Genomic DNA, 15,153 nt, shown 5'->3' with positions numbered 1-15,153 from the left:
TGGATTAAAGTCTCCATCTCGGCTTTTTTAATGAAATCGTATCCGAGTGTACTCATCCTACAACTTTTGAAATACAGAATTCAAACTCAGTCAGCATAGTCTTGAGGTACTGAAGGTCAAAAGTTATCCTACAATTTTTTGTACATCAAAGCATGTTTCAATCTTTGACAATTCGCCATAAAACAGCAAGGTTCAATAACTTCCACATGCAAGGTCACAGCTGCACCAGATTTTCTGTCTCATTACAGACCAGCCCTCATCACATTCACATGGTCAATTGATGATATCACCTTAGTTCCACCCACTTCCAATAGGACATCCTGTTTTTTCTACTGCATGTTTTACTTTTACTCTTTCATTCATTTAGTTTTAAACCAGTGCCAAGTGACATAAAATGATATGATGATGAAGTCTGTCAACGCTGTCTGCTAGCTGAACCGTGTGGGTGTGGCCAAATGGCGAATTTCAACCCCTCACCGTATGTATATGATCGTGTCTAAATCATAATCATATGCATAAATCTGCATCATCAGATTTGGATCAAACTTGTTATGATTAACTTTTCTCAACCTCTAAAGAGCCCAATAGCATTAAATTGTAAATTGACTCCACTGCGCCCCCTAGGTTATTCCATCACCTATATCTCCTCGCTATATCAACCAATCTGAACCAGATTTTTTGTACGTCGTTGGGAATACATCGATACATACCGCCTGGTGGACGGGTGCGGGTGCGAGAGGGTCTACGGTGGCGAGCGGGCGGCGTCGCTGGAGCTCCCACAGTCACCACGAGGCCAGAGTGGCGCTGAGCTTTGAGGGCAGTTGAAGGCTGCTTGCAGCTTTAATTTTTATTATTATTTTTCCGGTTACACAAAGTATCAAACCATATCTAATGCTTTCTCCACTTAGTCAGCCAGAGTGAATGTGCCCAGTCACGGGGAGATCTGAAAAACTTTTCCCTTAAAGTCCAGGCAGCCATACCAGTTTCTGTTTGTTATTAAAAACTCAACAGACATGAAATGGAAGCGCTACTAAAGCCACATAAATTAAATCTCCCGTTTGCCCAGCAGAGATGGCGAGTGCAGCGGGTTTAACTCATGATGTAGGACCGGTCCAAGGTTGTATGAAGCCTTGAGCAGAATTTGATGTAGGGCCCCCTCTTGCTGGTAAAACATCAGCACAACTAACAACATTTCAACATGGATTTAGTAAATTCTGGAAGAGGGGGCCTAGTTTAACTGGTCAACCTTAAAAGCAATCAGTAATAATTGTAGTTTACCGAGATATATTTGTGAAAAAATGGAGCTCAAACTGGCGAGCATTTCACTGGCAATGTCTTCGCATAATATACAATTACCCAGGATCATTTTAACATTTTCTGTTGACTTAACATCTTTTAATACAAAAATACGGTGGGCCGCTAGTGGACCACCCCGGTGCCCTGATCACCAGGCTTAGCAAGTTTTCTGGGGGAAACCCTGCAATTACTTACATCACTCTTAGGTTAATTTATTTTATAGACTTTACTCAGAAGCAGAAGACGTGGAGCCTCCTGAACAACCATCATGCCAAAACCACCGGAGAATTAAACGCTGCAGATCCGACACACATTTATATTAAATAAATAATGTCCAAGAGTCTAACATGCTGTCACAAACACTGATTCTTCTCGATGTAGACTATCACTTTCAGTTACAATCCCAGTTAACCGTCACATTTACTGCAAGAGTAAATGCACAATAGTTTTGAGTAATGTGAGACACACTACTAGCAGAGGTCATCATTCAGCGTTAGTTTGTGCTAGCTGACAAATTATGTTCATGCCGAACAACAAGACATTATTATGGACTCAATAAACATCTTATCTCATCACATCGCCATCATCTGCAGATTTGTGTTGAAGAGTAGGAGCGGCACCTTCCTTCATTCAGAGTCTTTGGAAAATTCTGTTGGTAGTTTTCAAAGGATTCCTAACTAAACTGATCTGTACAAATTACAGTTGTCTTGGGCAACATCACAGGGATATGAATATGCCATGCAGCTCTGTTCTATGTGACTGGGAGAAAATGCATGAATGCATGCTCTGTATTGCAGCCAACAGCAAAACATTTTTCTTTCCCAGCAGTCACTGCAGCAGCAACTTAACATCTTCTTGTAATGAAATGGGTGGAGCTCCACTGGGTTGCCATGTGAGGGGCGGGGCACAGCTTGGGGTTGCTAGATAACAGAATTGTGATGCAACAGTTTAGAGGTTTTTTGAAAAAGGTCGTTTTCCAGACACCAACAGAATATTTACTAATTGCCAAAAAACAACAGGAGTTTTTTTTTTAAATCTTATGGACTGATACTAGCACCAGGAGATCATAAATGAAAGGACAGAAACATGTAAAAAGAGAATTTGCATGTTAAAAAATGTCCTAAATCCTCAGCAAAGTGTTACTGCTTTCACAGCCACACACACTCATTCACTGGCATTTGAAAGCTGGAGTGTGGTGATTATGGGGTAAAATGTACACACTTATAGTTCCTCCTCCATACAAACATACTCAAGAAGGAAAGTGTAAATACCTGAAGCGGCACAAATGGGTCTGTCTCCTCTGGCTGCCAGACCTCAACCACGCTTGTGGACATCTGACTCAGAGCTTTGTGGGAATGAGATGAAATCAAATTAACATCTGATCATTAAGCTATGTGAAAAACAAACAAAGTATCAGATATAAGCAGCAGATTTAGATTAGGAGCTGCAACTTATATTATGTTGCAGGCTAAACTCTCGTAATTCTTTATTTTTTAGATTTATAAAACAATAAGGCAAAAATTAATCAAAATAAAAGAAATTGTAGTTTTACATCCCCCTCACCTTGCTATCAGAATGTAAATTTAACACTATAATTCCATACATAGACTGATATGTGTGTGCGGATATCTATATATAGATAAATGTGCATATATACATACAACACACTGCTATGGTAAAAACTGGAAATTCAGTCCAGCTCATAGTACTAGGAGCATCTCTGATGTGCATGTTGCACCTGTCATAGGTTTCCTGCATTGAAAAACCTTATGACTGAAGTAGCACAATTTGTATTTTTGGGTGCAATCTAAATTTACTAATATACTTGACCACAATAATGGATAAATAAAAATCCAAAAATGTACTCCAGTGTTCAAGAATGTGGATATTAGAGAGCCCTTAACAATAGAGCCAAGTTGGAAGTAAACCTAGGTCTTCTCTTATTTAATCATTTTTGAAAACATTCTAAGACACAACTGTTTTCAAGATGAGAATAATTTACAAAAATTTCCAGACTTAAATAAGAGCAAACAAAATAAATAAGAACAAACACTGAGTGTGAGAAAAGAGTGGCAATTTGAAAAGGACAGTAAGCAGGAAGCCTTGTCATTGACTTTTAAAAAGTAGAATCAAGAGCCTGATCCCTCAGTTTGACTCTTCTCCAGAATAGCTCCCAGTTTTTGGCCCAAAGATCTCTTTTACCTTTGGAACCTGGTTTAAAATGTACAATAAAATGTGCAAATAGGATACCTCATGATGTCCTGAAATCTCTCTGCAGGTTGGAGGAAGACCTACTGATCAAATATTGTCACTCACTCACTGTTGTTGCTACAATCCATCCAAAGATCATTTGCACAAATTGCTATAAAATAACTTGGCATAATGACTATACCTTTCTCACAGAAAAAACACAGGGTCCAGTGAATTTAAATGCGATGCAGTCAGTTAGTGTTTTTAGGTGGACTTTTTTTTAATAATTGGCACAGTGTGCTCTACTGGTCTGCTAAATAGGCTAGAACTTGACAGTTTGTGGTAGGACTTGCTTCTGATTGAGATTAAATAAAAACGAATTGTAAATATGTCCATTTGAATTGCATGTTTCCATTACAAACTAGCGCTATATAAACAAACTGAATTATTAATACGAAGATATCTGAACTTGTAGTGAATGACAAGCAATCACGAGCCAGGAAACGAGTCTTGCTCGGGAAGTTGACAAAGACTGTTTGCTAGCTGCTTGTTTAGCAGCAGGTTAGCTCAGAAGCTAACGAACTTAGAAAAGAAAAAAAAACACTTTATTGCTAATGAAAAAAAACATTAAGTGGTGCAGAATTGCTCTAAAAACCCCATCTAGATTTCATAGTACGAACAGATTACATTGGTAGTAGGGTAGTTAATCTTCTCTACCATTTTCGAGCGTAACGCACTCAGTCAGGTAGCTAACTTCATTTTTTTCTCCTAGAAACGGTTGTTATTGATTCAACCCGAAAACGCTTAAAACAAAGGTGAGAACAAACCTTGCAACTGAGCCCCTCCGTGTTGAACGTATGGTAGAAGTATCTGAAGTATTCCTAAAAATATATTAATCCACGTTTTCCTGTGACAGTGGCTGTCTTGTTGGAAGCCCTGTAGCCCCGCCATGCCGCCTCTGAGCTAACAGCCTGCCGTGTTTCGCTGTGTTGCTCTTTCTGTGTCAGAGCTGCAGCAGCAGCTTCCTCGTCGCTCGCTGAAAACACAGCGTGTAATGGGTGTAGCTCCCATCACGGCTGTTCATGCACGTCTATAGCAGAATAAAACAAACAAGTGTGACAAAAAGGTATCAGGGGTGTCCAAAAGTACTAAAAAGTAGTTCAAGTACTCTGAAGCGATGGAATGTTAATTACAAGGTTATTTCATTTTTTCATAGTTTAATCCCCTTTCATTACGTTCACCACCCAACCTTCGGTTCAGTTCAGTTTGCACAGCACTATATAAAAAGTTATTTTATATAACAGCCGGTTTTAATCTCATGAAAGAAAACTGTCCAGAAAAGATGTAAGAAGCAGAAAGTAATAACTTTTCAGCTTTTCATCCTGAGCAAGCATAGGGTAATAGTGGAGAGAAATATTTTCTCAACAGGAAGAAGCCTCCAGCAGAATCATGGGTGTCCATTTTCTGCCATCCACTTGAGGTTAAGAGGACAGAAACATCATAACTAATTCACACTTCTAATTTTGCACATATGAATTAACATTAGTTTTGTGAATTATGGTAAATGGTAGAAGAAATGACCAAGTTTCAATTATTACATACATACATATACATATATACATATATATATATGTATGTATGTATGTATGTGTGTGTGTGTGTAACATAAACATTTATATTAGATTTCACAAAAAAGGTACTGAAGGATGTGCATTGTTAGTATTATTGACATTTGGAAAATAACACTTTCTCACTGAGCATTAATTTAATAATCACTACAAGGAAACATTTGCTTTTGTCTAGGAGCAAATACTTAGATGTCTCAAGGGAACTGAGGCTGAGGGTACTGCATTTTATAGTTCTCCAGAAGTCAGTGAGTAGAACTCCACGAATGAATCATCGTTGGGACAGGTTGGACAAGTACCTGCATGATGCCACTATTCACACATGTGGGTGTGTCAGCGCCCTAAAAACTGGAGCACATTTTTCAGCTGCATCAGTACTGCCGCAGACAGCAGTACAGAAAATGAACCTGACTTTGAGCCTCACCAGATTTTAAAGACAGTGCATCTGCTACTTCAAAAACAAAGTACACAGAACCTGTTTAAGCTCAAGGAGGGGCTGGAGCCCAACTGTTATCAGGTGGGTCACACCCGGTTTGGACTGCTTGCCCATCACAGAATCAACACAGTCACTCACATAAGGCAATTCAAAGAAAATAGTAATAATCTAATGTGGAGGTTTTTCTAACAGAGAGGAAACCCAATAAGACAGTGGGAATAATAATAAAACAAATGCAGACTTTGCTCAAAAACCAGAGACTGCTGTAACAAATGTAGTACGGTGCCACCCGCACATGGAACATTTCAAATTTAAATCAGCCAACCAAGACGCATCAACTAGGTCAGATGAGTAAACCCAGTACAACCAAATACCCGTTCTGCATTTGTTTAAACAGAAGACAAAGAGAGGAAACACGGCAACAGTCATTTTAGATGCCTTAAGACAAGAGAGTTCCCTTTTTTCTAAATACAGAAAAGAATTGTGCAGCTTCGGTGGAAGAAATGCTTTAATGACAGATTTTGCATAGACATAAAATGGAAAACCTGGTGTAAAAAAACAAACTATTATCCAACATTTAAACAGTGATAACCTCAGCTGGTACAAGGACTATGAAACTCATGCTCATTTTTTTTGTAATGAAATAACTTTAATGCACTTGAAGTAGTAAATATTTACAAAACTATTACTAAAACTTTTCTTCAACATTTTACTCTGGTATTTGTCCTACTGCATTAAATCAAGGCTGCTCAAAGATGACAAAAATGAAAAATCTAAGAGGAAAAGTACACTAGTCCTTGAACCCAAGCCATCTGTAGAAGACATGTAGATGCTCCCATTGAAGATCCAGATGTAGTGAGTGTTGATTCTTTTTCATCATCAGCTTGGAGGTCTCAGTTTTCATCCAAACAGGTGCCCACCATGTCAGTCTGCTTACTTATTTAATCACAGGATGCCCCCCACACCTCAATCATTAATGCTTGACCGTCTTTTCCAGGTGCACCTACGCACCGTCTCTACTGATGAATTCATATGGGTTGGTGAAATCACCAACATCTCTCTTCTAGATGTAAAACTAACTGAATCCTGCTGCATAATCTTTGCTCCAGGGAACACAACAAAAACTTGGAATTAGGTCATCAGGAAAACTGGGTTCAAACAAAATCTCTAATAAACATTTTTCCCTCTGTAGAAGATATCCCAATCAGTCCATGTAGTCAAAGTCCTCAGGGATGCCAAAGGCCTTGTTGATACAGCTGTCATCAAAAGAAAACTTCTTTTTTGTCCAAGACTTGATAGCAAAAACATTGTCTGAAAGAAGAAATAATCCAATATTGATAAAACATAAATTTGACAAAAAGTATATAAAAGTAGTTTACCCAAGCAGTGCTACCCCATTTTAAAGCAAAGTCACTTAGGAAACAGGAGAAAGATGTTTCACTCCTAGAAGCTCCTGTAAAGTCCATAGACACAAAACCATTTGTCATTGTTGATGTTTTGGCTGAAGAGAATGGAGAACTACTTTTAGCTATTAACTTACCTGCAGCACCTAGAAAAGATTGGTTAATTATGGCAACAAACATATTGAAAATGAGGTACTCTGTTTCTGTTTTCCACTGTTGCTTAACAATGTCAGAGAGGCAACAAAGGAGAAACACTATTTAGCTTTTTAAATTTTTTGGGAACAACTGTAAGTAAGCTCTGATGTACTAAAGCTCCAAGCTTCATTTTACTATCAAGATTTGGAAATCTTGATAGTAAGGCTAAAGAATATGGATATTCATGTTTTACTGACTTTAAACATCTTTTGAAAAAGTTGGAAGATGAGATTATCTGAATAGCCATCATATAAAGGACTTAATTATGGCAACTGACACCAATGCATTCACACAACAAAATTGAAAAAGCATTTTCACCATTTACATTTTTTGCAGCGACATTGTCTCTTCATGTCTTCTCTAGTGATTTTTTATTTCCAGTCTATGTAGACACAGATATGAGAAATGCACATCAGCTTTAAAATTTGAGTATTAGCAGAAATAGCCAATGAAGGATGACAGTGGATAGTGAAGGTTTTTTTAAAAGGAGCATCTGTAAAGAGTTTGTCATCAGCAAATGAAAGCTCAAAATGGTCTTAGTTTAGAGAATCAAAAATAAAAGTTGAGTATGGACAGTCAAGCTAGAAGCTAGTCAGAGTGGAGAAAAGGTCAAATTGAACTTCTGTCAACTGAAAACAAAGGACCACATATTTACTAATGCAAAACAAAATACCTCTACAAAGTTTGCAAGTGCAAAAAGTCTGTTTTGCAGAAATTCCACCAATTAATGCTAAACCCCACCAACACTTTTACCTCTAGACAAGACAGAAGTGATGAAATGAGTCACAGGCTTGCGTGGGAGGGTCTACAAATTTGGTTGAAGTTACAAACTGCAAAGAATTAAGATTTCTTCAGCTAATAGCACCTAACGGCAGGACAGACGTTACGTAAAGCAGGAAAATAAAATATGTTCTGTACATTTCAACAGAGAATATGTACAAGTTTGTTGTTGTGAGATGATTTATTTGAATGTCAGTCTTTTTTTCATAATCATAGCTAAACCACAAGTAATGTTTCACATTCACTCAGTGAAGTGGTTTGAAGCATGTTTACTTAAGCAAATGTGGAGATTTGTGTATCTTTATGTCACCAGTCATTACAGATAATATCTAGTCATACAAAAATAAACATATCAAGAACTTACCTGTCCACCTGGAGACAGCTTCTTTTGCTACAACATTCGACTTTCCTGCAAGACACATTTTGTCATCAGCATTTGCACTGCATTGTTTAAAGTTTATGTTGTAACAAACAGTTATAATTTTTGAAGAAGCAAAATAAGCCTGTGAAACAACAAGTAGGGCATTTAAAAGGAGAAGCATGCAGTGGTGGGTTCCTCAACTCAATGTCTTAAAACAAACACCAACAACATTGGTGGATATATCACAACAAAAAACAAAAATAGTCATTGTCTCACTAATACATCATGTGGCCTTGAGCATCAATTACACCTTGACGACTTCTTTTCGTGTTCACAAGCTGACTTATTGTCTCCTGAGACATGGCATCCACCTATTTTTCTTTAACACTGTAGTGGCCTTTATTCAACAGTAGATTGACAAGAAGGATGACAGAGAGCGAAGGGTGAAATATGCAGCAAATTTGGGGGAGGAAATTGAACCAAGGACAGGTGCATTTAGGTGTTTTGGTCTGCATCGCCATGTAGAGGCTGAGTGCCTCTACATGGCGATGCAGCAGATCCCAGAGGTTTTCTATAGGATTTAGGTCTGGAGAGAGTTAAGGCCATTTCGTTCAAGGTGTCTTAGTCTCCAGTAGCCATTCCCTGATGATGTCACCTTGATAAGATGCAAGATTTTTGTCCATGTAAATGAAATTAGGCCTGACTTGTTCATTCTGGGGCAATATGACTGGATTAATGGCATTATTCAGGTTGAATGCACTTGTCAGTGTACCATTCACAAAGGGAATGGCAGTTCTGTATTGATTAGACACACCTGGACACTTTGCACCATGTCCAACACAAGACTCATGAGTCTAGACTCCTGATTGTTCTCAGGAGAATATCCTGAGAAGAGTCAGGATGATTTCTCCTTCTTGTCCATCTACTGTTGAATAAACGCCACTACAGTGTTAAAGAAAAAGAGGTGGATGCCATGTCTCAGGAGACAATAAGTCAGCTTGTGAACACCACAAGAAGTCGTCAAGGTGTACATCTCGTCTTGTCTAACATGCTGAGGACTGCTTAAATATCACTTCAAACTGAACCAAGAAAGTTATATCAAAATCAGAAGAATATTATTGTCATTGTCAGAAAGACAACAAAACTGCACTTTCAGTATAACCATCCATTACACAACAACACGAGGGAGGGGGGGAGGGGGGATGAGAGGGGGGATAGTTGGCTGAGGCCTCGCAGCCTGACAGGCGCCGCCTTGCAGAGGAAATAGGAAAAATAAGAAAAACATCAGGTAAGGAGAGGGAAAGAAAACAGCACGTCTCACACTCTGCTCTTTGCAGGGCAGAGTTTGAGATTAAGAAAAAACCTTGGCACCTAGGCACATATAAACACATATAGACAAAACAAGCCGGGTACGAGGAGGAGGTGTGACGTGCATATGGGTCTCATGTGAGTTATGTGTGTGTCAGACCATGAACCCTAACTTAAGCACGCGGTTGTCTGTGAGTATGATGTTGGAGTTCACCACCAGTTTATCAGTTCAGGGCCCACAGATGTTCTCTGGGAGGGGGGGGGATGGCAGCAGAAGAGAACCTTCTTTAGACATAACAACCAGGGGAGGATAGCTGGCCAGCCAAGGCCAGCCCTGGGAGCCAGATTCCGATAGCAAAAATTTGTTTAGCTGACATCAGTTTACTGCCTTCCTTGAAAGTCTCGCTGGTGCTTCTCAATGGCAAATCCAAACAGCCAAATTTAGGGTCTCCCGCCTGATCCGAGCGAACAACATTCTCCAAGGTCACAACATATCCATTCTGAGTCTGAGATCCGCTGCCCGGCCACGGTCCTGTACCAGGATCTCACCCAGTCTACGGCTCAGCTCCTGTATCATCTCAGTCTGACTGAGCGTTGATCGCTCTGCAGATCCCATCAACCATACCCGGCAGCCTTGAAGTGGCCAAAACGGCCGCCGGCATCTTCCGAAATTTCCGATAAGCCAGGTAGCTGCCAATTCCAATAAGCAGAAAACCTGTTATCATAAATCCAATCATGTATACATCTTCAACATCCTTGACTGACAGCATCGTCAGACACACTGTCTTCCACTTCTATCCAGAATCCATTGTGTATCCAGCGAAGAATGTCCCATCGGGACACAAGGGTTCCCCTTTATCCGGTGGTATTCCAGTGGAAAAAATGTTATCAATTGCGTTGAGAGACCAGCTGACCAGATCCATAATTTGCAACTTCAGAAGCTATTCAAAAGAAGACTCTAAAAACACAGGACAGAGACGCTGAGCAGGGAAGATAGGGAGGGCAGGGAGACAGAGAAAGTGTGTCGTCCTCCTTCGAAAGACAGAGCAGAAAAGGTGTCTTAGTCTCCAGTAGCCATTCCCTGATGATAGGTTGATTTGTGGGTCAAACACCTCTTGTGAATTTTGTTGTTAAAGTTCTTGCTAGAGAACAAAAATTGTGGAAAAAGTACTAAAACATTCAACAGTTGGACATATGAATTCACAAAATTAGAGAATATCACATTAAAGTCACATGAAAAGGTTTGAGGGCAATTTAGGGTAAATCTGAAAACAGAATATCCCTAACCTTTTGTGAGTAGAGTATTTTGAAGCTGTGCTTTATTTTCTGTTTCACAAATCATACAACAGTTGGCTTCCAACTTGTCAGTGTAATGAAGCCTATTTTGCTGCTCTGTAAATGTCTGTACAAACTTAGATCCGCTCTGTTGTAAAATTTTTGACAGACTGAATGGTGTAGGATGCCTTAATTTTGACTGAAATAATGAAACTGCCAACACTTTGACACCCATCATAGAACCCCTAAACTACTGGTTTAGTTTGAAGACATTATCCTAGAAAAGCAGTAAACATGGCCCTTTTTTTGATTAATGAATGAGTGTGAATCATGTCTGTGGGTTTGGTCAATAATTCAAAAAATGAAAAATTAGATGGACAAAAGCTTCAATTGTGACATGACTAATAAAAGATAATCATCTACATGCAACTTTCCAGATATTCAACTTTTTCCCCCTTTTTAAGACAATTAGATCTGGAAATCCAAATATTTATTTTCTTCAACTTCTGTCCAGAATTGGAAAATGGTAGAAATAAAAAATCATACCTTCCATGACTGAGTATGAGCCATGTGCAGACATAACTATATTGATGTGACTAATGAGCTTTCAAATTTTTTTTCTAATCCTACTCTTACCTGACAATAGTTTATTGGCAACTATGGGGTGAGAGTTGATAAGTTCTGATGAATCCTAAACTTTGTCATTCTTGTGCACACACCTACAAATTTTACAGGTTTTGCAAATACTAAAAGCACCACTCCTTCCTACAAAGACAAAACTATCACCTGTTACAATGGTTCGTTGGTGTATAGGTGTAAATTTGAGAAACTCTGTATCACAGTTTCTCAAATATACAGATGGAATGAATCAACAGCTTCGCCTTGGAACGTCTCTCCTTAGCGCTCACGTAGCAGACCTCACTTCATCTAAGCCACCTGCCTCTGACTTCACAGAGGATCCATCACTCTACGCTTCTGAGGTCTGAGCCGGGGTCCAGATATTATCTTTACACCCGTCTTCCTCCAGAATGTGTCTGGCCCCCCGGCACTGCAAAACAGGACATTACCTGTCCGGATCACTATAAGAAAAGTTACAAAAAACAGAAATACAAAAAAGCAGCGGCCTTAATTCAAATCTCAGACTGATCCCCTGCCTAAAGGAACCTCAGACTGAAGAACTTTTGTTCTCCACCTCACTTAAACTAGCTTTTTTAAATACCAGATCTCTCTGTACTAAAGCTCCATTAATTAAAGATTTCATCACTGAGGTATTGAGGTTATGTTTCTGACAGAAACATGGTTGAATGACAATAATGAACCAATCATACTAATTGAATCAGTGCCTCCTATCTACAATTAAGTGAGAATAGAAAACATAAAACAGGAGGAGGCATGGCTTCAATACTTAAGAATACCATAAATTGTAGTAAAATTTCTTTGGGTCATTTCACCTCTTTTTAGTATCTGGGAATTTAGGTTAAAGGCCACGAATGAACTTTGATACTAACTTTATACAAAACTCCAACATATGTGGAAAATTTCTTTACTGACGTGAATGAGCTTCTATTTCTCATATGCATTGACTATGATTGTTGAATAATTGTCGGTGATTTCAACATTTATGTTGACAACCTGAAGACAGAGGGGCAAAAAAGCTCTGTAATATATTAGAGAGTTTTGGTTTAACACAACATATCAAACAAGCAACACACACTCATGGACACACATCGGACCTGGTTATCAGTAAGGGTGTGAATATTTCCAATGTCTCTGTAACTGATGTCGCCTGTTGGATCACTTTGCTGTTATCTTTGAAAGTTCTTTATCTGTTAACCCACTTGGACAAACAGTTACTGTCACAAAATGTTCTTTCACAGAAAACACAGCAGAAACATTTAATCAAATCTACTCTTCTTCCTCGCCCTTAAGCTATAATGACATAGATAAGTTGGTAGATGATTTTCAGTCTAAAATTTCAGATATCACTGATTATATTGACCCCATTAAAGTGAAGGTTGTGTCTGGTAAGATGAAATATACATGGAGAAATGCACAAACGGTTCAATCTGCAAGACAACTTTGCCGTAGGGCCAAACGAAAATAGTGTAAAACTCAACTTCACGTTCATTATGAAATCTATAAAGAAAGACTATGTAACTATCACTCGACACTAAAACATGCAAGGGAGGCTTTCTTTGCAGATGTCATAAACAAAAACACCAACAACGCTCGAGCTTTATTTGCTACTGTTGACAGGCTCACAAACCCTCCTATGACGTTACCACCTGAACTTCAATCTAACGCCTGCAACAAGTTCTCCAGTTTCTTTTCAGAGAAAATTCAAAAGATCAGAGGATTAATCTGCACATCCAGTCCAAAGCCAGTACCAATGCTGGGCCCAAACAAAACAAATGCAGGAAAAATGACCCAATTTCAACTACTTCATGCTCAACTGGTTTGAATCTTACATAAAGAACAGGGATGTCTTTGTTTCAATCGGAAACTTCTCATCAGAGAGGTCAAAGGTCACATGTGGGGTACCCCAAGGTTCAATCCTAAGACCCCTTCTTTTCAATATTTATATGCTCCCACTGGCTCAGGTTATAACAGGAAATAAGATTAGCTACCATAACTATGCGGATGATACACAGCTCTACATCACGATGTCACCAGGTGACTCTGAACCCATCCAATCACTGAATAGATGCTTAGAACAGATAAATGTGTGGATGTGCCAAAACTTTCTCCAGCTGAACAGAAGTAAAACTGAAGTTATTATCTTTGGACCTAAAGAGGAGCGAACTAGAGTCAATGCACAGATTCAGTTATTACAACTGAAAACCAGCAATCAGGCCCGAAACCTGGGAGTAGTGATGGACTCTGACCTGAACATTCAGAGCCACATAAAGACAGTCACAAAGTCGGCCTTCTATCACCTGAAGAACATCTCCAGGATTAGAGGACTGATGTCTCAGAACGATCTAGAGAAACTCATCCATGCATTTATCTTTAGCCACATTGATTACTGCAACAGCGTCTTCACAGGTCTGACTAATAAATCAATCAAACAGCTGCAGCTGATCCAGAACACTGATGCTCGCGTTCTCACTAAAACCAGGAAGATAGAGCACATAACACCAGTTCTAAAGTCATTCACTGGCTCCCTGTAGCTCAAAGAATAGACTTTAAAATACTGTTGTTAGTTTATAAATTAGTGATATATAGCACCACAATACATTAAAGATCTGCTGTTGTTGTATCAACCTTCCAGACCTCTCAGGTCTTCTGGTTCTGCTCTGCAACCCCAGAACCAGAACCAAACATAGAGAAGCAGTGATCATAAAGCTTTTTGTGTGTGCGTGCGTATGTGCACGCATGCGTGCGTGCGTGCATGCGTGTGTGCGTGCATGCGTGTGTGTGTTTGTGTGTTTAAGGGAGAAGGCGAGGGAAATCTGATTCCATAAGGCATGTGAAAACAGATGAGCAAACACAAACCACATATCTCAAACTGTTTATGTTGAATATAGTACAGTTTACAATAGGAATTCTGCAACACTGTAGGGCTTGGCAATCAACTTTATCGAGTATATGAATTTTTTATTCAAGTTATCTATTAATTTTCCACCAATGCATTTTTTGGGTTTCCATAGTTCAAAGTGGAAACCCGAAAGATGGTGGGCCATCTTGTTTGACAACCATGTTTTAGAGCTTCTGATTATTTGGATTTTGAAATCAAAGCAACTCACAGAAAGAATGATTGAAATAAAAGTCAGGTTTTGAAAATATTTCCCATTTCTAATTTCTTTTTAAGAAAAGAAAGTCAGGAGTGGAGGGATGGAAGTCAAATGCAATTGAAAATAAAAATGGGTATAAAAAAATATGATTTTATTTTCAAATTGGTGCAGTAACAAAGGAAGAGCTGAGACCTTAGCTCCCTGTTATGCTTTGGTGGGACTTTCGGGGAGCTGTGAAAATGTTTTGTTGTCAATGCTAATGAAATAAGCTTAGTACAAAACTAAAGGGGTTATGAAGAACCAAGTTATTTTAAGTTATTATTAGGTAAACTAAATCCTTCTCGTGTCAATCATAATTGCTGTAATTATTTTTTACTGGAAACTTCTATAAAGATATTTCACTGAATAAAATATTTTTACTTCAGTATTAAAATTAATGAAATGGCGATCAGTAGGTCAAATGAAAATAAAAGTCTAATTTTTTTTACTCCAATCATTAAATCAATAAAAACTAAATACTTTCAACATGCATATACAGTGTATCACAAAA

The 15,153-nt window shown here is 38.7% G+C and overlaps 1 protein-coding gene and 2 long non-coding RNA genes across 3 annotated transcripts in view; all 3 read right to left on the bottom strand.

Moving 5' to 3' along the window:
• The window catches only part of LOC106940577 (uncharacterized), a 9,022-nt gene extending 8,660 nt beyond the window's left edge, over positions 1–362 (bottom strand). The window contains exon 1 of the long non-coding RNA XR_001423141.1: positions 352–362. This is a non-coding gene — a long non-coding RNA (uncharacterized LOC106940577). The remainder of the gene's footprint in view (positions 1–351) is intronic.
• The window catches only part of LOC106940575 (transmembrane protein 131-like), a 38,682-nt gene extending 34,111 nt beyond the window's left edge, over positions 1–4,571 (bottom strand). Inside the window, exons 1-2 of the mRNA XM_015023357.1 lie at positions 4,314–4,571; positions 2,568–2,641 (exon numbers count right to left, since the gene is read on the bottom strand). Coding sequence (XP_014878843.1) covers positions 2,568–2,641; positions 4,314–4,437 — 198 coding nt within the window. The 5' untranslated portion in view covers positions 4,438–4,571. The remainder of the gene's footprint in view (positions 1–2,567; positions 2,642–4,313) is intronic.
• Positions 4,572–6,037: 1,466 nt separating this feature from the next.
• On the bottom strand, positions 6,038–9,878 carry LOC106940576 (uncharacterized). Its single transcript, XR_001423140.1, has 2 exons — positions 8,290–9,878; positions 6,038–6,858 (listed from the first exon to the last, which is right to left on the bottom strand). It is a non-coding gene; the product is annotated as an uncharacterized LOC106940576 (long non-coding RNA).
• Positions 9,879–15,153: the final 5,275 nt, after the last annotated feature.

The sequence above is a fragment of the Poecilia latipinna genome, unplaced genomic scaffold (genome assembly GCF_001443285.1).
Source record: "Poecilia latipinna isolate Pla-1442-1.1 unplaced genomic scaffold, P_latipinna-1.0 Scaffold3284, whole genome shotgun sequence".
Lineage (NCBI taxonomy): Eukaryota > Metazoa > Chordata > Actinopteri > Cyprinodontiformes > Poeciliidae > Poecilia > Poecilia latipinna.
Note: the sequence above shows the minus strand (reverse complement) of the source record. Positions and strands in the feature narration are given on the sequence as shown.